The following is a 25,065-nucleotide window of genomic DNA, read 5'->3' on the forward strand; positions in this document are numbered from 1 at the left end:
AAATGTTCCTTTTGAATTCTTTTCATTTTGGCTATTTAGATGTATATTCAGGGGTTAAGAAATTTTGTTATAGCTCACTAGCCCAGGGCTGATTGGTAGCAGGATTTTACTAGCCCTGTTGGAAGAACTACTAGCCCAACAAAACTGACCTGCTAGCCCTAATAATATGCCTTACAAATTCAGAGTTTGCTGCAATAACCATGAATTCTATTAATTTAACAATTGTTATCCATTGTACAGTAGATTTTTGCAAATTGGATACCCAAAAATTATGTCAGCAAAAAATATTCCATTAGTAGATATATTCAATTAATCGATAATTGAATATTCACTAAATATTCTGATATAAGAGTTGACCTATAAATCCCAAGATGATACAAGTCTTGCCCACTGCTATAAATAGGTATATAAAAGGATTGGAGGTACATCATCACGTTTGTGTAAAAGAATCATCAGCTGGTTAAGTATATTTGTTTTCAGTTTTAAAATTCTATTTATTAAAATAAATCAAATGACCTCAAATATTTATGAAAATAAATATCACCATCCATAGTTTGGGTCTTTTAGAATTGTTTTATAAACGAAGTACTTTCTGTCCTTATTAACATTTATCACAGGTAAGCAAATTGTCAGCTATAAATAGATAACAACCTGAGCACAGTCACTAAACTGAAACTGTATTTGTTATAAATTTTATTTCTTTAAAAATCGAATTCATTTGAATATCAATGAAGATAATCATGATTGATGAAATATTATTTCATCAAGTTTAAGTTTTCTGAAGACTGTTAATGTTTAGGTCATGGTTCTGGAGGCTTCTTCACAGATCAAATTTATATCTGACAAAAGTCAGGTTTCTGTTGTCAAAAGGGATTCATATTATTTTACAATAAATTAATCAGAAGGAGGTACAATCAGGTTGCATAAGCAATATACAATACCACTTCCTGTACTGACACAACAATCTTGAAAGTACGGGATCAACCCAAGGTTATTTGTTCTATTTTAAAACTTGTACAAAATCAGTTCAAATTCTGCGAATCCCGGATGACGTAGTCGAATCTGACTGGCTAAGATAGAAAAGGGATGACGAGATTTTCCACTTTCTATTTTAGAAACGCCAAGAATTTTTTGTTACTAGTCCATCGGGAATATTGGGTTACAAGTTTTGGTTGCCCGATGTCTAAATGTTGTAGTCCCGGGCGTCGGGCTAGTGGATTTCTTAACCCCTGTATATTAAAGTGTAACAAATATGATATTGTTTTGTCCAATCTTTGAAGGATGTATGTCAACATTGTAGTTTTTCTACTTTTGAAAGTAGTCAATAACAGCTAATAACAACGCTGAAAAAGTAATAGGTATACTAAATTATTGTCATTGAGGTAGTGTCAAGGAAAGCAAAACTTTACAAGTAAAATACTGAGAAATTCAAAGAACTAGAAGCATATGATGAAGGATTATGATGCTTTAAACAATGTATACTTGTATAACGTTATGATAGAGAGAAATAACTAAATATTGGAATGAAGTTACAAGGTTTATTAGGATATTAAATACCATTTTCCCTTGTTTTTCTTCTCTCTTTGACTTTGTGGGATATATTACTCAGGTCATCATGGTCATGTACAATCCAATATACATATACTATTTCAAATGATCTTGCCTACTTTTTTTTTAATTTAGACACACCTTTCCAATGTATAAACAATTCTCTTTCGTAATTTATTGCATCAATGAATAATTCAAGTCCACCTGTTAATGTTTGTAACAGATTGAAAAACTATTAAAAAATACTTAGGTACACAAGAGTCCAAATCAATAGTTTAGTAAATAGATTAAACTTCATCTTTTACACTTGACAAGATCATTTAGGCCTAACCACAACACGATCGCATAATAATGACTTCTAATGAAGTGAGTACTAGTGTAAGTAAACAAATCAAGCAAAAATAAAAATCCTCAATGAAAAACAAACTTTCTTTTCTGTTATAAAGGAAAATGATATTTGTCACAATTTTGTCCTTCAGATTATAAGAACAGGCACCAATAGTATGGAATGAAATCCAGTTGGCCAATTTGTAAGCAGCATGCATGCAGTAGGTAGTTTGGAATGGGGAGCAAAAAAAATGGTTGTGACAAGAAAATAGTGTTAACAATTTTTGACATGCATAAAAAGTTGTTGCACTATTTGATTTATTAAGTGAAGGTAAAAATAAGTGGGTGTCCTCTGTTCCACTGCTTGTGGGCCCATGGCAAAGACGTCTCAAATTGTCCGAACTTATTCAAAAGCTTGTACATTAAACACACAATCTACTTACATAAACTTTCTTCTTTTTATGCAGTTGTATTTTCATACCATACATATATACATCAATCAGTCTGGTATAGGAAACTCTCCTTCTACTTCCCCTTTGCTCATTCTTTACTTCAATATTGAAGGAACAGTTTCCATGAGGATCATGAAACTTTGTCATGGTATATTTACAAAAGCCATTGAATGTAAAATACTTCTTTTCAAACTGTCTGTAATGTGGATCTCCATATGCAGAACAGGTACACAAATCTGAAAATAAAAACGAAAGCCTCACATATTGTGGATTCATTTTTTTTGGTGGATACCAATTTTCGTGGATTGAGAAAAACATGTATTTTCATAGATATTGGATTTAGTGTTTTTCTAAAAGACCACAGTTCATCATACAGCAAATTTGCAATTCTTTGAACATTTCAATTTGTTGTTTCTCTGTTCCTTGAAATCCACGAACATTGGTATCCACCGAATAATAATGAATCCACAGTAATAACAATTATTCTTATTCTAAATCTGATTTCTAGAACAAATAATGATATGTTAATTATATATATACATGTATGTAAATAACAACTACCAAGTCATTAAGGTGGTACCCAACACTTTCACTAAAATAAATTTGGCTCGTTTAATTTTCATAAAATTTTGTCAAAGTATTTACTTTGACCCTTTAACAAAAATATTAAAATTTCAAAAATTTTGAACCAACTGTTTTGTCAGAAAAATTACACTGGTCATATAGCAGTTTGACAAACACCAATTTTGATGATTGAGAAGCTTAATATTTCTTTTACAACACAGTGTAATTAAAACGTTTACCTGACTTTACAGAGTTATCTCCCTGTAGTGTTAGGTACCACCTCAAAAGGAGGGAATTGATAGTAGTCTTTATGTAGATGAAAATCCAAAAATATTATAAAAGTTCATTCAATCATTTCAAAGTTATGTTAATTTTACTGACAAATGAAAAGGATTATTTAATCTTGACACCATAGTGTATAAATAACAGTTAAAACCTCAATACAATACATGTTTTAATTGACATAATCAACATAAACTGGATCTTTTATAGTTTACATATCCAAAAAGATATTTAACTCTTATTATCATTTTTGTAATATTTTTTTCAAGTATTGCTGTTGCTCATATCTATTTGTTGAAGACAAGAACTCAAAATAAAGCTATTTGATTAAGCTTTTACAAGTCCAAACTCAAGTGTATTTTACAAAATAACAGAAATAAGTATTTTTAGAACCTGATATTCTATCCTAATTTTACATTTATGTTGTTTGAAGAGCTATTTAAGATATTATCCACAGAAACTAATTGGTTCTTTAAAGACTTATTCTAACAGCATGTACAGGCTATCTTTTCTCGTTTTCTATTTAGATTAGATTGTTGGTTTTCCCGTTTGAATGGTTTTAGCTATAGGGCCCTTTATAGCTTACTGCTCAATTTGAGTCAAGGTTCTGTGTTCAAGGCTGTATTTTTACCTATAATGGTTTACTTTTACAAATTGTGACATGGATGGAGAGTTGTCTCATTGGCACTCAAACCACATTTTCTAATATCCATCTATCTAATATTATATTGAATATTTACTCTATCTGTACTAAACATTGATTTTATTTTTCAACACATGTATACATAACTTAACATGTATTACTTTCTATCTATTATAACTGATGGTCCTAATTCTTTTCACATTAATATTTTTGTACATGCATTGCATAAGGTCATTCTTTTCTCAAAATAGTTTTATGACATCTTTGTATGTATTTGCTTGGAGTTGTACTGATTGATATTTTTGTCTTGGAGAATTTTGTTTATTTATTAGTTTAAATTGAGCTTTGAACTCCCGTTCAGATACTCTTTAGTTTTCATATTGTAAAAGTCCCGGTTGTTTTTATACATATCTGATGAGACAACCCTTTCAAACTGATTTTGACAGTTTGTTCTTATTTTGTAATGTTACATCACTGTCCTGGGTTAAGGGAGCTTTGAGTGTTCACAAACATGTTTAACACTGCATCGTTTCCTTATTTTTAAAGGAACATCTGGTTATTGTTATACATTGTATTATTGATTTTGAATATTTTTCATTTTTTTTTTTTCATTTTACATACCTTCACAGAGATGGTAAGGATTTCCAAAGTATCCTTTCATACAGCGACAGTTTCCCTCAGAACATTCAGCGTTAGTACCACATTCACTGTCATCAAAACAAACTGAAATTATAGAAAAAAATCATCATGCTTTCATTTATCTATGTTGCATTTTTCATTAGAAAAAAAAAAGTTATTTCATATTTAAACACATTCATCTATTCATGCTATTTTCACCTTGTGATTCAAAGTATTCCCAAACAGGAAGTAGGATTCAAAAAATGCTCCCTCATTACATGATGGTTGAGCTTCCCACCAAATATGAAGTCATTCTATTCATAAAATTTTTGAATTATTGGGAAATGATAAAAGCAACATTATAAGTTCTTTCAACAAATTGAAAAATTTAGGAAGAACAATTGGTATCGGAGACCTGAAAAGTGTTCACACATTTAGTCAGCACCTAAAATCGTTCTGGCTACTAGTCCTAAGACCAATATTTTAAAATTTTTGATATGTGCCTAAACAAAGTTTTTCAAAAACTTACTAGTCCAAATACAGTTTTACAGTGATATTGTTTGCCTCAAATTACAGCAGAAATTCAGCCTTTTCCCCTAGAGAAAATTCCCAATTACTAAAAAAAATGGCTTAAAATTCCTCCCAAAAAGTTTTACATTTTTCCATAACAGTGATTTACTTTTTCCCAATAAAAAACGGTAGAGGTAGTTTTGAAAAAAGACAACAATATCACTGTTTTATTAGTCTGGTGCATTGGACTAGTGGCTAACAGTACAGAATGCACATTAAAAAGGAAAGTTATTTGTTCTGGGCATTTTATATACATGCATTACCAGCTTTGCGTGTAGTATAACAGACTTGAAACCGTCCATCACAGCCCCCATCAGTCCATAGTCTTCCTCTATTGTCAGCTCCGAAGGTCACATCTTTTTCACAGAGGTTATGGGAATATTCCCTCATCATTAGGATTGAGGTAATCCCTTTGGAATGAGGTATCCGACATACCCTCCTCTCCAGCGATCCTGGTCTGCATCTTCTTGTTTTACATAAAATTTCAGTCTTGTCACCTAAAAATAAAAATGATTGATGGATTGATTGATTGATTAGTGTCTAATGCCACTTTCAGCACTAATGCCCTACTTTTTGGTGAAGGAATATTAATATAAATGATATCTAAATGTTAAAGTAGTTTTTTTTTTTTTATAGCAACTACAATCTTTTACCTGTAGTTCTGATTCTGTACAGTACAACTATCCCATAAACAGACAAAGAAATATCGTCATACAAGACCTTAGGTCTTACAAACTATAAATATAGATACTAAATTTAAAAAAAAAAAACAACATTGTATCTTGATATCTAATTGTTCCATCAAGTCCATGCAAAACATGCTATATAAAGATTGGTTGCAGAACTTGTATTAAACTAGACATCATTGAGATGGTAGCCATCTCTGTGGGCTCCACTGTAAATAACTTGTGATATAAAGTTTGTATGCATAATTTGTATGGGATGGACAGGCCAACAGTCAGACGGACAAACCTTTGACAGAGGAAGTTGTATATAGTACATAATGACACATTCTCTAGTGTTAGTTAATATACATGTCAAGTATAAACTTTGAAACCATATTGGTTTTGAAGATAAAGAGCAGACATGATCTGTATCATAGGACATGGGGTTGTCAACTATGAATATCAAAAGATGAATATCTTCAGTAAATTGAATACACATGTAGGTGCTATAAAGTCCTACCTGGCTTATAAAATAAAATGACACACTACAACATGCTGCATTATTTGGATTATTTTATATGTGAATGACCTCTGAAACTAAGGAAAAGGTCAATTGTAAACTAACAGATGGATATATTATGCATGTACTACTTTAAATGGATTCAATCACATAAGAAAGATGACAAATATTGTGTTTATAATGCATAATGAATAAGCAATATAGACCTAATAAATTAGAGCCTGTGTATTCACCTGAGTCTTAAACCAAGGCCACTCTCAAACAATGCAGACTAGAATTTTCTTTTTTGCTGATCATTTTTGTTGTTTACAGGTACTGTTGCTTGAAGTTTCTTTTTTGCTGATCATTTTTGTTGTTTACAGGTACTGTTGCTTGAAGTTTCTCTTTTGCTACAGTTTTGCCCAAAATGCAAAATTAAGGGTAAGATTTTTATTTAAATACAGGCAAAAACTATTGTAAAGAGATGGCTTACTGTTCCTCCATGTTCACTTACAAATAGATTTAGTTTCTTGCTTATCATTTTTGCTATCTAAAGGTTCTCTTTAACTATCAATAGTTTTCGAGGTAATAGACACAATTGAGAAAATGTCTTTAAAGGGCAATAACTCCTGAAAGCAGTCAACTGGGGATATCCTTTTTATTGACTTATACATTGTCTTGCAGATCAGTTTTGCTATCTAAAGTTTCTCTCTTTTAAAATAGTGTTCAAGATAAGACAAAAACACACAAAAAAAAGGTTTATCTCCTTTAAGCTGTTATGCCTATATATACAAAGGAGTTGGACTGATAATTCAGACCATGTTTGACCTATTTGTAGATCTTATCTAAATGATTATTTTTGCCATTTAAAGCTTTTTCTCTTTTATTAAAATTTACAAAAACACATATTTTAAAAAAAAAAACATAATTTAAGGGCAATAACTCAGCTGACAAATTCATCCATTATTTGTAGATTTTTCCTTCCTGATAAGTTTTGCCTCCAAGGGTTTCTCCATTTATATCATAAAGGTCTTCAATACATTGAGAAAAAAAGGTAACAATTGTCATTAAAGGACAATAACTCCAAAAGGATTTGTCTGACAGTTTTTGGTCGAAACCTGATTGTTATGTTGTTATTTTTTGTACTGGTCTGGTCTTGGAAACTAGAGCCTCCAGGAGCCTGTGTCGCTCACCTGATATTTTTATTAACAATTGATGCATGATATAATGCAACCATTATACTTTTGCTTTAGTTTTAGAGATACAAGTCAAAAACAGCATTTTCCCCATATGTTCTATTTTTAGCCATGTCTGCCATGTTGGTTGGCAGGTAGGGCTCGGTCATTGGACACATTTTTTAAACTCGATACCTAAATGGTGATTACGGCTAGTTGGTTAAATTTGTCTAAGTTGTTTCAGGAAAAGACTTAAGTTAAAGATTTTAAAAACTGATAAATTTGACATTAAAGGGCAATAACTCCTTATGGGGTCATGTTGACTTATATTTGTCGTAATTTCAGGGCAGATAGATCTTGACCTAATGAACAATTTTGTCCTGTCAGATTTGCTCTAAATGCTTTGGTTCAGAGATATGTGTCAAAAACTGCATTTTACCCTATGTACTATTTTTAGCCATGTTGGTCATCTTGGTTCGTGGTTGGGTCATCGGGCATAATTTTAAAACTAAATACCCTAATGATGATTGTGGACAAGTTTGGTTAAATTTGGGGCAATAATTCCTTAAGGGGTCAACTGACTATTTTGGTCATGTTGACTTATTTGTAGATCTCACTTTGCTGAACATTATTGCTGTTTACAGTTTATCTCTATCTATAATAAGATTCAAGATAATAACCAAAAACGGCAAAATTTCCTTAAAATTACCAATTCAGGGGAAGCAACCTAACAACATCTGAAATTTTAGGGCAGATAGATCTTGACCTGATAAATAATTTTACCATGTCAGATTTGCTCTAGATGCTTTGGTTTCAGAGATACAAGCCAAAATCTACATTTTCCTGCTATGTTCTATTTTCAGCCATGGTGGCCATCTTTGTTAGAGGGCTTGGTCACCGGACACATTTTTTAAACTATATACCCAAATGATGATTGTGGCCAAGTTTGGTTAAATTAGGCCCAGTAGTTTCAGAGAAGATTTTTGTAAACTTAATGACAATGGACGATGGAAGACGGACGCCAAGTGATGAGAAAAATGAACTTATCCTGAAATTAATTATCACTGTCCTGACAACTATTATAGCTTTTTAAAACATGCATGAGATCAAGACAAAAGTCAAGATGATACAAGTCAGAAAAACACACTTCTTATAACATTTGTAACAATGAATAAACTTATAAAGTACATGTATCATGTGTAAAATGGACATATCATGTACAATTGCTAAGAAAAGAAAAAAGTCTTGAAAATTTATTATGACCACTGAAACATTGAATTGGGCAAGCACCATATGACATTTGTCAAACAGACATAATAACAGTTGTGACAAGAAATCCATATCCCTATTAAAGGCAAAGCATAGCTACATTTTAATATAGACATGATAGAGCAAATGTCAATCTATAAACTAAAACTGACCACTGGAGTGAAAAAATAGTTGGCCGACAGTCTTGTAATAGAAATTAATATTTCAGTTCACCTAAAATAGATTAGATATAAATGTATTAACGAGCATGATATACCACCAAAAGAGAAATGAATAACAATAGAGATTAATAGGGTACTAAAATAGAAAGAATAGAAAATAATGGACCAAAAAGATAAGGAAGAGAGAAAATAAATGGAGAATGTGTCTATGGGACACAAATGCCACTGTTGTAAAAATGCATGCGTAAACTTACACATACAGATGCAGGATTCAAGACTATTTTTTGGTCATTGTAAGCATAAGTTTCATAACATATGGTTGAGGCAAACTAAAGTAAGAGAAGGAAAACAACAGATATAGTAATTTTTCCATTTATAAAGGGGTATAACTTATGGACCGTAAAAGAAACATCACCAAATTTTGAACTTGGTTTGTTTTTTGAAGTAATAACATCTAATTGAGGCAAACTAAAGTAAGGGAACGGAAACAACAGGTTTAGAAACTTATATGTTTATAAAGGCTGGTCACAACTCATGATCAATAAAAGTGATGCCATCCAATTTTGAACTTGATCTGTATGATCTGTGTTTTGTGGTTATATGCATTGAATTTGTGTATAAATTTTAGGCCATAAAAAAGAATAGGTTTGTTTGCCCAATCCCTACCTACCCAGAAAAAAGCTGCCTACTCAAATTCTTTTATTGTCCTGATTTGAAGAAGTTTTTTTTTATCAGATAGGCATAAGGACTAATAAACATCTGATACTTCAATTTCTAAAAAAAAAAAAAAAAAAAAAAAATGCCTACCTACCTACCCACTATCTCAACCTTGAGTAGGGTTTGGGCAAACCAAAATATTTTTAATTGTGGCCTTATAACATTGGTTGAGGCAAACTTAAGTTGAGAGAATGGAAACAAATTTTGGGGACTTACTGGACAGCATACAGAATACCATGGGTTACATTTAATGCCCCCTCATCTACTGTGGTGCCATAAAAATAGTCAAAAATACATAGAAAACATAATTTAGGACCCTACCCCCATCCAGAACGTCAGTAAATCATCACTGATACATGGAGTAATGGAAGCATGAAGGGATGATGTCTTTTAAACATGTTAAACGATCATTCAAAATATATTACAACTTTATATAAGTTACAGTACATGGTAATCAAATGGGATAACAATGCAGATATCTTTAAAAAATAAATTAGGCCACACTTAAAAATATTTTGGTTTGCCAAAACCCTACCTAAAGGTAGAAACAGTGGGTAGGTAGTATGCATTTTCTTATTTTTTTCCACAATGAGAAAATGAAGTTTCAGATGTGTTTTAGTCTTCAAAAAAACTTTATCTCATCCAGATAATAAATTTAAAAATTTGAGTAGGCACCTATTGCATGGTAGGTTTGGTTAGGGCAAACAAACTCATTCTGTTTTATGGCCTTAACATTGTTGCAAAGGGACAAACTGTGATAAGGATACAAAAATATTCATAGATATCCTATGAACAAGTTTTAAACTGTTATGAAGAGAAAAAGTGTGAATACATTTATCTTTCCACAATTTAGTACCCAGTTACTGTTTGAAAGTAAGTTTTACTCAAATATGACTAACAGGGATGCCTGTCATAGATCAGTACTTTGAGTCTTTTTTCTTCTAACCAAGTAGAATTAGTATACAATTTTGGAAATGTTTTATCCAAAAAATTATAACATAAATAAATTAATCAAAATATAATGGATTCAGATTCAGATCTAGGAGTAAACTGATATCAATAACATTTCAAGGTTAAAGATGGATTCAGATTCATATAACAGATCTAGGAGTAAACTGATATCAATAACATTTCAAGGTTAAAGATGTATTCAGATTCATATAACAGATCTACATGTAGGAGTTAACTGATATCAATAACATTTCAAAGTTAAAGATGGATTCAGATTCATATAACAGATCTAGGAGTAAACTGATATCAATAACATTTCAAGGTTAAAGATGGATTCAGATTCATATAACAGATCTAGGAGTAAACTGATATCAATAACATTTCAAGGTTAAAGATGGATTCAGATTCATATAACAGATCTAGGAGTAAACTGATATCAATAACATTTCAAGGTTAAAGATGGATTCAGATTCATATAACAGATCTAGGAGTAAACTGATATCAATAACATTTCAAGGTTAAAGAGACCAAAGTATTAACACTATTGTTTAATGTCAACATCTGTTTTAATACTGGATGAAAGCTATATACACAAATGCAAATATAAATATTCTTGGGCTTCAGTCGATGACGCTCATTATACATGAGGGGGGATAGGAGGGGTCCTGATCCCGAAATCCCGGACTTAAAAAAACGAAATCCTGAGCATGCTGAAATCCCGAATTTAAATAAAGTAAATCCTGACGTCCCGAAATCCGAAAGGGTCAATCCCGAAATCCCAAGCTTATAAACACCCGATCCTGGAGTCCCGATAAAGGTCCTATCCCCCCTTATACATATACATGGACAGTGAAATTTAGGTACCAGCTGAATGTTTGCTATATTTTACCCTGCTGTATTTCAAGTGCATGTCCCAAAAACCATGTTAGTGTCTAGTTTTTGTTTTGGTCCTTTTCTTAATTTGCTATTGATGTCAAATATAAAATCTGTTGAATTCATTGGCAACTTTTCTACTAGGGGCATTTAAAAGCTTGACTCATGACACTTTGTCTTTTGTTAAAGACTGCAGGATGAACTTCATATGTCTAGATGGTTAAGAACAGTTTTTTTAAGTCTAAATAATTTTTGTTTTAAGCATTATTTTAGTCCAGAGCATTAGCTTTTATAGCCTACATTTTATTAAAAAAAACGAAAAAAATCTTAAAAAATAAAATGATTTAACATGCTGACTTATCCTATTTAATTGATTGATTTATTGAATGTTTAACACCACTTTCAACATTATTGTGATATTTGGTGGTTGTCAGTTATTATTGGTGAAGGAAGCCAGAGTGTCAAAGATAACCACCGACCTTGGGTAGGAAAACTGACAATCCTAGTCAATTAGGATTGAAGTCAAGTGCACCTGCCACATGCAGGATTCAAACTCACAACCTCAGTGTTGATTGGCTAGTGTTTCAGTAGTCATTGTAGTTGGACTACTTAGACCACTCGGCCACAGAGGCCCTATACTATAATAGGAGGCAGGTAAGTATGTTTGGCCTAATTATTTTTATAGCAATGAATCTATTTTATTTGATGTTCTATACATGTTGATCAATGCAACATACTTGTAAGTTGCTAATACATGTATTTGCCGTTTTCATGTTATATACAATCATGTTTAAAATGTAGGTTTTTTTTATATTACTGTAAACAAACTGATTTCCCCCAGACAGGTAAAATGTGGAATCTAACCCTATAAAATATTTGTTGATGTCTAATGAAAATTATCCTTTCAAATGAATTGTTTTAGAATTCCAATTTATTGGTATTGGAATGGGTGCAAAAATATTCACCAAAGAAAACAATCCTTAGGCCAAATAAAATAGTATGCGTGGTTCCAGTTACATCTGAAAAAAAGTTAGGGTAGGTACATGTAGGTAGGGATTTTTATTTTATTTTATGGTTTTTTTTTACATTGAGTCTATGGGAGCATCCTTCTGACTTTAACAGTGCTTTTAAAATGAAAATGACAATAAAATCTTTAGGGTAGGCTAATTTCAAGACGAAAAAGTAGGGAAGGTAGGGTCAGTGGAACCACATATATAATTTTGTTTGGCCTTAAGGTAAAACTTCTTTTGAAATTAAATTATCATGAATTATTTATAATGATACATTAATAAAGAGTGTATTTAAAGAGAGTAACATCAGTTAGTTAAATACTAATCTGCCTGGAGGATCTCTGAATAAATCTAAATATAACAGAGGACAAATTCAACAAATTGTGCAAAAAACATATGAAATACAAATAAATTCAGGGTTTTATATATCATAAATTTAAGAAAAATATATGATAGTTAAATTTGTGATAATAAATCTTTCACTGTATTCTTTGTTATCAGTACAAAGAAGGGGTCAGGGCCATTATTGTGATTATACAGCTGACTGAAAATCCTGCAGGGTCAATACAGAAGCAGACAGTTCATTACACTTTTTTGTTAAAACTATTCTTCAAATAACTGTGAAGCTAGTACAGGATATCATATTTGACCTTAACCTTTCCCAGTCAGACACCATGCATTTTTGTCAATATTGATGACATTTCAGATTTCTCATCCAAATATTTATTCTAAAAAGTCTTTTTTTTCAGCAAACATGAAGTAGCTACTAGGATGAATTAATCAGACTTCAAACCCTACCAAATATTCAAAATCATCTGCCCTCTAATTGTTGGAAAATGAAAAAAGATATATTTAAATAAAAGTTCTACTTATAACTATGACTGTGGAATATTACTGTTTAAAATCCTAACAAAGAATGTACATGGAGCACAATTTTTTTTTATTTCAACAAAATTGTTCAATACACAAAACAATGCAAAATAAAATGGGCATTTAAAAAATCAGATTGTGAATATATCATGATATAGGTTCAAACTCTTTTAGGTCATTTTTTAGTAGCAATAAACAAAAAAACTATGTCAATTGGACATGCTTTAATACTATATATGCAGGACTCAAATCTATGGTGGGTTCCACATCTATGGCAGATTCCTAATCTGTGGTAAATATGACGTCATGCCATCCGAAATCTATGGCTGATTTTTTTAAACCCCAATCTATGGCAAATTTTGTAATTTCCTAATATATGGCGGATTTTTGTTGTTTCCAAACCTATGGTAAAATTTGTGCAAATGGGAAACAATGCAGTATTTATACAACCAATGGCTTGTCTTAAACAAGTGGAAATATACGACAACGGGAGCATGTCTATAAACATTTGTGAAATAAACTTTTCATAATGGTCAACCAAAACATTTCATAAATGATAAATTCATATATCCTAATACAGACTTAAATATTTAAATGATGCGACGGTAAAAATAATAATTTTTTAATGCATGATACCTGTTTAGCCCATTCATTAAACCAACTAGTTGAAGTCCCTTAACAAACAAGAAGGCAGGTTTTTATATAAAAAAGACAACTAAAAATGAACAGTTTTCATCAAGAATTTTCACATAATGTTATTTTGTAGTAAAATAATTTTTTATGAAATTTCAGGTACTGAAAACCATTGATGTCCTTATTCATCGCGGGCTTCAATCGGTACATCACATTTTGTCCCTCTTTCGGATAAACGGCCACATATTCCTTTAAACCATCTGCAAAATGTTGTCAAGTGAAATACCTTCATCTGAAATGGTGTTCAAATCCATCGGTTCCGTCGTATTCGGCAGCGACGATGTAATATGGCGTTATTCAATTGTGACGTTATGAAAAAGATCTGCCATAGATTTGGAGAAAACAAAAATCTGCCATAGATTTGATTTGTTTGACGTTGGTAACGTTAAATTTGCCATAGATTAGGAATCTGCCATAAATTTGGAACCCGCCATAGATTTGAGTCCTACATATATGCCCTTGAATTTTACTAGATAACATTTTTGTTCGCTTTGGGGATTCCGAATATCGTCAGATTATCGGAATTCCAATGGGGACTAACTGTGCACCACTTATTGCGGACCTGTTTTTGTATTGCTATGAATTACAATTTATGACAAAAATAAGCAAAGACCCATTGAAACAACATCTGATAAACAAATTTAATAATACTTTTAGATATTTGGATGATATTTTGGCTCTCAATAATGACATCTTCAGTATATATATATTAAAGAAATTTATCCTGTTGACGTTACTTTAAATAAAGCTAATACTAACAATGACCACTGCCCTTTCCTCGATCTTGATATCTATATCACTAACGGAAAGCTGAATACTAAAATTTATGATAAAAGAGATGATTTTTCATTTCCTATAGTTAATTATCCATTTTTAGATGATGACGTTCCCTTGTCACCATCTTACGGTGTTTATATCTCTCGACTTGTACGATTCGCTCTTGTATGTAACAATGTTTTAGATTTTAACGAGAGAAATTTATGTATTACTGAAAAATTATTACACCAGGGTTTTCAATATCACAAACTAGTCAAAACATTTACTAAATTTTATCATCGGTATAAGGACATCATTCGTAAATATAGCTCAACATGCAGACTTCTTATACGTTCAGGTATTTCACATCCAACTTTTTATGGAAATAATCTTTATAAAGCACAAAGGTGTCAGTATTCACCTCAGAAACTAACAAAACCTTTGAATAGACTTATTAAGAAGGGATATAGTTACGATACTGTTGTCAGGTCATTAAAGATTGCATATTTTGGCGTTAATATTGATTCACTTATAGGGTCTTTGCATCGGAACTAAACACATTTATTCAAAAACCAGTTGTTGGCATGACACGGGTTATGTTCTTCTCATATATATGTTATGATGGTATGATACTAAACCCCTAAAGGGAAGGATTGTGCCTGATGTTCATATGATGAAATCATAATCTTTCAGTCAGTTTAATTGTCTGGAGCTGGCAAGTCAGTTAACTGCTAGTAGTCTGTTATTTATGTATTATTGTCATTTTGATTATTTTCTTTGGTTACATCTGACATCAGACTCTTGGCTAGAGGTATAGGGGGAGGGTTGAGATCTCACAAACATGTTTAACCCCGCCGCATTTTTGTGCCTGTCCCAAGTCAGGCGACTCTGGCCTTTGTTAGTCTTGTATTATTTTAATTTTAGTTTCTTGTGTACAATTTGGAAGTTAGTATGGCATTCATTATCACTGAACTAGTATATCTTTGTTTAGGGGCCAGCTGAAGGACGCCTCCGGGTGCGGGAATTTCTCGCTACATTGAAGACCTGTTGGTGACCTTCTGCTGTTGTTTTTTTCTATGGTCGGGTTGTTGTCTCTTTGGCACGTTCCCCATTTCCATTCTCAATTTTAAAATAAAATAAAACTTGTCATATGCAGCAAATTAATATACATATCCAAAATATGGAGAGGCAAAAACATATACATGCAGCAACCCGTACTAAACATCACTTTAAGCCCATGGGCTCATTTTCCTTTTGGGATTATGCGTCAGGAGTGAACTTTTGCCTTGGTCGCCTACTAAGTGTGTGTCAGAAAATTGCTTTGGTCACAGAATCCCAATGGGGAATAACATCAAGTCTTAATTAATTCACAAGTTTCTATCTTTTTATACCTGTCTACCTTGAAGATTTTTTAGGAAAATGATATTTTAATAGTCCCAAGAGACCAATCTTTGACCCAAAAGCATCGATATGAAAGATAAGTGCATCAGAAAGGCAATTAGTGTTTCAGAAAGATTAGATTTTATATTTCATGGGGAAAATAACCAGATGACCGTGAAAATTTGCTAAAGCTATTAAAACCTGTATAGTTGGACACCTATAAAAATAATACTAAGAAAAGTTACTTATATAAGTAATATTTAAAATAGCCTCGTTTTCAACATTACTTGTATAGGTAATTTTAAATGTTACTTGTTTAAGTAATGCCCCTGACTGCTTATTGTGACGAAAATGTAAAACAGAACAAATTGTGCATGTACTGATTTTTTTTTATGAATGGATACCAGATGTCCTTTTTTTATATATATTATATCATTTAATTAAACATCATAAGGACCATAGTAGCTAATAATTCACAGGTAAGTGATAAAAAAACAACAAATAAAAAATAACAATTTATCAGAAAATTTACAGAAGAAAATATTTCACACAAGGTCATACATGTTTAAATGTTTGTTATAGGACTAATCATAAATAATATGAATGGAGTTAATGTATACGTATAAATAATTCATCTTGCAGCTTATTAGAAAAATTCTCTCTTGGTAATGAATATATTCATAAGTTCATTTATATGTTTCAGAGTTTAGTATGACTTCCATTTTCAATGAACATGCTGAACTAGTACACATTTTTATTTATGGGCCAGCTGAGGACCACCGGAATTTTCTCCCTGCATTGAAGACACATTGGTGGCCATGGCTGTTATCAGCACTTTGGTCTGGTTGTTGTCTCTTTGACATATTCCCCATTTCCATTTCCAATTTTATCATTAGTTGGGGACAATCAACAAAATTGGTCAAAATACCGCATAGCGGGTTGTTTTGGCAGGTGTAAAATTTCAAGATTTTCATTGAAAAAGGTATACGAAATATTTTGGCGGTTATTAATTTGGCAGTTTCAAAACTTTTTCAATACTATTGAAGGTGCACTTTAAAATTGGCAGAATTTATTTTGGTGATTTTGTTCTATCCATGAAAATAAGCAAAAATTAACACCCCGCGAAAATAACCAGCTATACCGTAACCCATTTGCGGGATCATGGCCAACATGGGATAAACATATTCAGTGCTTAAATTACGAGTTTATGAATTAAGCGCGAGTAGAAAAGTTTTTATTTGCATTTGTTTAGGTCAAATTTAAAGCAGCAACATTTTGCAAGCAACTTTTGAAGTCTTTTCAAGAAACTGAAAAAGTTGCAAAATTAATCCTGTCGAAAAACAGCATCTTGCACAGGATCATCTAATGAACAACATGAACAATCAGGTATTCAGAAAAGTTTGTAACCGAAAGTTATATTTCATTATGTAATCATTTGCACCATATTCTGAGAAGAGTCTCAGACTTGAAGTTTTCTCATTTTGGGTATTACCACAGGGCTGAGACTACTATAACTGTTATAGTAGTCTAAGCACAGGGCCAATGACATTATTAATGGCAATGAACAGGGGCTTGTTTAGTGGGCCAGACAAGGTTTTACTGTCAATTGGCGGTCACTTTTATATAAAGTAGCGATCACCATTGACAGTTAAACGGTAAAACCTAGTCTAACCCACTAAACAAGACCCTGTGCATTGCCACCGCCATTGGCTATAAAGTCTTGTGCAAAAAAAACTAGGTGCTGAAATGACTATACCTGGTGATTTGTGACTAGGTATTTACTAGGTATAGAAGTGACTTTGATCTAAATACCCCAACACAACCTGTTTACATTTAAAATCATAATTAATTTATTTATTTGGTTGGTACATGTAGGCTGTTTTGTCATATTTCTGTTTTTAAAATACAACATTCAGTATTGAATTTTGAGCATAAGGATCTGTAATTTGTATACCATGGCAACTGTTTTTTATTTGTTCTTTTGATTAAAAGCGTTTACTTTTCTCAGTTTTATGGTTTTACCTTTTTTAAATTTGCTTGGAGTTAGGTATTTTTTTCATTTTGTTATGGGTCATATTTCCCGCCGATATTATATCGGAGTTTTGTTCCTCCTAAATAAAAGATTCGAGTTAAAACCTATGATACAGTCCCGTATAAGAAGCCAATTAGGATTATTCACTATTTTTAGAAAATTATTTATAAATATTTTCAGAGAAATATAACTGTAAGTCTTTGATTTAATTAATCCTAATCCGACTTAATATTTAATATTAAAAAGAATTGTTGTTGTTAAAAGCCAATCATTAATATCAGAGACATATATGTGTATATATATATGTCTCTGTTAATATAAAAAAATGTTAAAATTTTCAATATTTAAAAAAAAAACAAGAACAAGAATATTATATTAAATGCAAAAGAATAAATATAATTATAAGTATTGATCATAAAATTGATGCAATAAGCGTTATCATAACTTACAGAACTTTCCACAACTGTGTGAGTTTTTTTTTATCAGATTAGCCTTTTTAGCCATAAAACCAGGTTTGCAAAGGCCTTTACCATGTCAGATATATGACAGTTGTTGTGTGTTAAAATGGTCAAGCGCTTGGTTTTGTCTGGTGCCTTTGAACTTCTTCTGTTTGAATTTACTTTGAGTTAGCCGGCCGTATTTTTGGGACTACATTTCAGTAACATTTTGTTATTTTTAACTACAGCAGAAAAAAAAACTACTGTATATTTTTTTCTGCTTTATCAAAATTAGTGTTTTAGGTCATATTTTTCAGTCAAAGGCCATCATATTTGCTGGGTTCTGAATTTGTAAACAATCACATACAGAATAGAAAAATAAAATAAGGAGATTTGCACGACTGCCAATCGAGGCAAGTACCCGGTGACAAAATTCCAAAACCTCATTAAAGGACTTGTTGGGAATACTGGAAAGTCCCCGACATGAGAAATATGAAACAATTCAACTGAGAAAACTAATGACTAGTTTGCGAAAAAAACCAAAAAAGACAGACATGAACCAATGACAATCACATGCGTGCAAATACATGCATGCTCCCGACTTGGGGCAGGCACATACAGGGTCTTTCACACTGAACACATACGGAGAATCGGTGTGTCACTGTAAAGTATAAAACTTGTTGAAAGGACGGTACGTAAGTAATGTATTCGCATACCAATATATTCATTATGATCTATCATAAAAAAGAAATCGTAAGACTATAACTTGCCCTTCTCGCCATTTGCTATATTTAATGGTAAAATTAAATGATAACAGTGACTCTATTGTAATTTTTATATATTATCATTATCAGTATTTTCACAATGTGTTTTAAAATTAGATATTATAATCTATTGCTTCCTTGTGACGACTGACGTGTCAAAATTGAAGGGTTTCATTTACAGTGGCGACATTTTTATGTTTTACTGTACTTTTATTGATGTTTTTAACTTTATCCCTTGTATTAAGTCAACAATCTGCAATACCGAATCGAACATGCAAGTGGGAGGCTTAACTAGATATAAAACCTAGTTTTCTGCGGGAAATGCCTATATAAATATAAAAAAGAAGATGTGGTATGATTGCCAATGAGACAACTATCCACAAAAGACCAAAATGACACAGACATTTACAACTATAGGTCATCGTACGGCCTTCAACAATGAGCAAAGCCCATACCGCATAATAGGCCCCGATAAGACAATGTAAAACAATTCAAACGAGAAAACTAACAGCCTTATTTATGTAAAAAAAAATGAACGAAAAACAAATATGTAACACATAAACAAACCACAACCACTGAATTACAGGCTCCTGACTTGGGACAGGCACATACATAAATAATGTGGCAGGGTAAAGTCGGGATTATGGTAAAAAAAAAAAAAAAAATTCCGTTGGTTTTTGCAGTTTTAATTGCAGTCACCTTCTTTATGGGCTTTTGAGAGACCATAGCTTTGTTAAATTTCATTATATGTGCCACTCCCTTCTAACGTTTTGGATCGATTGAGACATTTGCCCCTGTGTTCTTTATTAAACTGTGACTGATCATTAAGAAAATCGCCCTTTTAAACAATTAAGAGCTCATATGCATGACATTTTACTGAATAGTATATGGCTTAGTTCAAATGTCTTGCATAACTCATCTTAAAATATTGATTATTATTAGGTTAGCTCTTGGAATGTATTTTTTAAAATAATGACATTGCTATGTTCAGCTAAAATCATTGTGTACAAAACATCCCCATAGCACAAAAATCCTTCAGTTTAAATATATGCATATTGAATATCAGCCTGTAAATCACAAATGTCTCCAAATTTCCTATAAAAAAAAGGTAGAGCCAATTTCCTATGTATTTGCTAAACTCATAAGATTGAAAATTTAGAAGTTGTCAAAAAGTACTGGAAATTAACTATTAAACGAGTCTATAAATATACTTTAATATAGCAATAAGGCCTGAGATGACATGATAGCCAACGAGACAATTGTCTAAGAGTTCAAATGACGTGGACGTAAGCAAAAAGTGTATGCTGCACAACACTTACCGTATAGTCTGCTATAAAAGACTTTTAATTGAGAAATGAAAAATAATTCAATCGAGAAAACTAACGGCCTAACATAGAACATTCCAATTTACGAAAAGCTAACATGACAGACTTCAATCAAGGATAACCCGACTTGACACAGACCAATTAGGAAAGTGACAGGCTTACACATATTTGTGAGCATTCAGCCTTCTCCTCCTTATCTATTGGACAGTGGTGTAACTGCACAACATAACACACATAAACATCAATAAAACAATTGACCCAAAGTAAGGATATAAGAGTTGTCGCAATCAATGAAATTTAGTTCAAAGCCAATGATGAATAATTAATGTTCTAAAAGACATAAGTATCAACCAGTACACATCAAACAGATTTAAGATGAAGACGTAACAAAAAGCATGAACAAAGCATCGCTTAATTTGGTCAATGCCAAAATATAAGTAAAGATGCGAACTTATAACTGTTCATATATATTTGGTTATGTTTTATCTATTTTCCAATCAAAGTTTAAAAAAGTTCACTAAGATGCAAAGTTGATAACCTTTAAGAATGCATCTATTCAAATGATCAATGGGTTTACATGGATCGTATCTAAATCTAAGGACTCTACGAATAACATCACTAAACAAATTACGATTGTGTATCTCGTTTTAATAAGAAATATACAGGTACAGCCAATTTAAAGTTGTTGTTTTTTATACATTTGTATATGATAGAATTAAGTAAGTTTGAATTGATTTGTAGTAACGAAATCACTAAGTTTATTATCTACCAGTTATACGTAAATAACGTTCATTAAAATATGAAACGTCACTACAGACTCAATTTGTGAAATATATACACCGCAAGTAGGACAAGCGATTTTTCAATAAAACATTTATTTAAAAGAGAGAACGTCTTTTTGATTTCGTGGTTGGAAGTGTGGTATATAAAGTAGAAAAGTACTATCTGTAGACCAAATGGAAAGAATTATAAAAAGCTCGTAATTCATCTAAATCATACAAAACTATGGTTATCTTCAGGGGTTTATAATTTGGTGCTGGTACAAAAAAAAACTACCCATAACACTTCGGTTTTGTACATTTCATGAGCAGAATATCATATAATTTAGTCATAAATTTCAAGAAAATCAACCAAAAACTGACCAAAAATATACTTTGCGGAGATATCTCCCCTTCAATGTTAATTTCCATAGGAAATTAGAAATGCTAGTTTTGAGTTTTCCTCAAGCTAGATTTATTGGGACATTTTCTTGTGTATAATAAGGGCTTAATGCTATAGATTAGAACTAAAACATTTTCTGTTGCAATTAGTTTGAGGTTAAATCTTAGTTTGACTGGCATAAATGTATTTGTACAATGAAATATTGTTCTGTTTATGTAAAAAATAGTCTGCCATAACTATGTAAATTAATTATTTCTTTAAAACTTCATTTTATTTTGAATCTAACCCATTGAAAACAACGTCTTTGATATTCTAACAACGTACACTTCTACGGAAAATGCGAGTTAACAAATTCTTAGAATAAAATGATGATAAAATTGTGGTATATTTTTGTAAGACAGGGGATTTATAATCTTTTTTTTTTTAAACTAAAATGTGAATTTAACATATATTTACAAATATTAAGACGAAAAGAAAGTCGTCTTTTTTCAATCTACATTACAAATTCATATTTAGTTTTTATTTTTCTACGATGAAATGTAAACCTTATAGATGCAAATCTTTTGTGTAAGAGCAGTGACGCGTCATCTTCTGAACAAGAATCTCCAAATACGATTATATTTTATTAATATTTATGACACAACAAAACCATTTATGACAAAAATGCAAAAAATACGTTTATTAAGACAAAACATTCTATAACTGTTACAATGCAATATAGATAAATGGAGAATGTTAAGAATGTTAAGAACCACTTTACCTGATGCAGTTATCTCTTTGATGGCAATAGAACATGCAAGAAATAAAATCCAAAGGACCATAGTGACCTCGTCAGGTCTTTCTCAACAATAGAAGGGATATTTAGCCATAATCAATTACATTTCTGTAAATATATTTGGTGGCAATACGTCCCACCTGTTGTTCTTTTAATTACACGTGCTTACACATTGTAATCAAAGATCTAACGTGTACAGACTGCTCAATTGACTTCATCCTTACGCTGATAAAACACAAATTTATTAAACGAAATTCGAATCGATTTACAAAACATGGAAAGTAGAAGTTAATGAATTTCCACAAAAGGAAAATACATCTTCCTTATTGATAAAGGAGTTTATTTTTACATATACATCGTATAAGTAATAAATGTTAATTGTAAATATACACGCTTGCACCATGTAACTCCATATGCAATATGACAGATAGGTCATTTTGAATAATGTATTCTTGTTGTTAAAAGCGCAAAATTACATCGTTGGATACGTGCTTCCATAGTACACCATGAAACAAAACTGGAGTACAATCCTTGATGACAGGAAAACTCTACAGGACATTTAAAACAGAATCTTCTGGGCATAAATTATAGAGAGATCGGGAATCTAGGGTTAATAGTATTAGTAGTTTTTAACGAACCAAAACTTAATACAGTGCACATAACACATGTTTTCTTCATGTTATATAACATAATGATGTAATAATAAAATAAACGTAAAATAACTACTTCAGTGATCGTTCCATGTGTTTCGTGCATTACTTCCATTTAGTACATTCGGTTTAAATAGTATGATGATCCAAATTTATACATCTGATCGTAACATTCATTGATCAAAAAAGAATAACCATAAAAAAGTCCATAACACACTTTGACTAATTGTATTGCAGTCTTTAGTGTAATTACTTTGGCATTGTTCCAGTTGAAAAAGCTTTATAGCAATATTAATATTAACACGAATCATCATAACGTACACCACTTACTGGGGAGGAATGATACAAATACACAAAATTTTGGTATAACATCATAAGGCTGGGATTTTTTGTTGGTTGATATAAGTAATTTCTAGAAAACGTCTTTATAAAAAAAAAGCTAAACAAATACGCACAGCCCAGTTGAAATTAGCATGACCATTAAGCAGAAAATGGAGAAAGGCACATACTTTGTATTAGTAACTTGGAAAGCAGGGTCAAAAGGATACAGGTTTAAACACTTAAAATGAATTTAATATGTAAAAGAAAGATTATCAGATGTTATAGCCAATGACATTAACCAACTGTTTTCCGTTATAGTGAACAAAAATGCATCTTACGATAACATAAGTATTTATCTGATCATCTGATCATATCCAACAACATAAGCATTTACCTGAATATATCCCAAATTTGAAAACAATTAAGACAAGTGTTAATTTTAGGTAATGGATAGGTATTCCTTGTTGTTACATATTTATATTTGTGTAGTCTATACAATACCTAACCGTCTTTCGTACGAATAAATGTCACTGCAGCAGCAATAATTATACAAAAATACCAATGTGAACAAAGTATTTTTATTCGAAGTTTTTAAATTACCAGTAGTTATCTGTAGAGATAATGTTATTACACATGTTGTATTAAGTTTAAAAACAACAAGATAAATTTTCATATTTAGAATTATGGTTATAGTGTAATATTTATGTTTTCTTTTCAGTGTCATTTTTTTTTGTATCTTAATACAACATCTAAGAAGCGTTTTTTATTTCAAAAAACGTAAACTCAACTGTTATATGTGCTTTGCTTAAACGCGTTATATTTTCGGTACGTCGTATATCGGCATATGCCATTCTAAGAAGGTCAAACTATAATACTTTTGTACAGAAACCTTTTTTTTTTTAATTGATTGCGCCCCTTATCAGTTGATTATGTTTCGTTTAAAAGCAAACCTAACAAATCGATAAGAATCTTGCTTCATAATAATGTTACTCATTGTTATTAACTGTTCGTATCGCGCTTTTGAATTTGAAAATGAATCTGCAAAGCCTGTAAATCATACAAAGCATAGTCGTATGCATTGGGTGTTCTTATACATATAAACATAACAATGTTGCATTGATGGATCTGCCAACTTCTCTATAAAGCAGATATTCTTTTCAAATTATTAATATATTTACATCAATCAGCATTTATAATTGGAACTATGAATACTTTGAGAAACACTAGGTTGTTTCAAGCAATTAAGGGTTTTGAAAAACCCTCAAATATGTCTTGTGTTTCCAATATCTATTCTGTCATAATGGTTTCTACTTATAAGAAATGTTACGCGCCAAGGGATATAAAGTACTAGTATTTAAAACTCATCACGTCGGGAGTTCGACAAACACATTGATGATTTGCTTGACCGTAATTGAATATCTGTGTTACAGATAACCACAGATATATTTCATTTATTGATATCAGACTCATGTCTTTGATGCATCAAAGAATTTAACTTATAATATGATCTTTAACTTGTCTTGAGCAGTATGAGGAATACTGTAGAACTGTTTACCTGCGTTCACCCCGGATTTTTG

At 31.5% G+C, this 25,065-nt stretch overlaps 1 protein-coding gene across 2 annotated transcripts in view; it reads right to left on the reverse strand.

The window, feature by feature from the left end:
* The window catches only part of LOC139485569 (neurogenic locus Notch protein-like), an 82,960-nt gene extending 60,241 nt beyond the window's left edge, over window positions 1–22,719 (reverse strand). The window contains exons 1-4 of one of the 2 annotated variants that reach the window (XM_071270151.1): window positions 22,503–22,719; window positions 5,268–5,501; window positions 4,438–4,539; window positions 2,319–2,563 (exon numbers count right to left, since the gene is read on the reverse strand). In XM_071270151.1, coding sequence (XP_071126252.1) covers window positions 2,319–2,563; window positions 4,438–4,539; window positions 5,268–5,501; window positions 22,503–22,563 — 642 coding nt within the window. In that variant the 5' untranslated portion in view covers window positions 22,564–22,719. Of the gene's footprint in view, window positions 1–2,318; window positions 2,564–4,437; window positions 4,540–5,267; window positions 5,502–18,045; window positions 18,129–22,502 lie in introns of those variants that run through there. The other variant, XM_071270152.1, reaches the window with a different exon arrangement.
* Between the last annotated feature and the right edge of the window lie 2,346 nt (window positions 22,720–25,065).

Source organism: Mytilus edulis, chromosome 8 (genome assembly GCF_963676685.1).
Source record: "Mytilus edulis chromosome 8, xbMytEdul2.2, whole genome shotgun sequence".
Taxonomy (NCBI): Eukaryota; Metazoa; Mollusca; class Bivalvia; order Mytilida; family Mytilidae; genus Mytilus; species Mytilus edulis.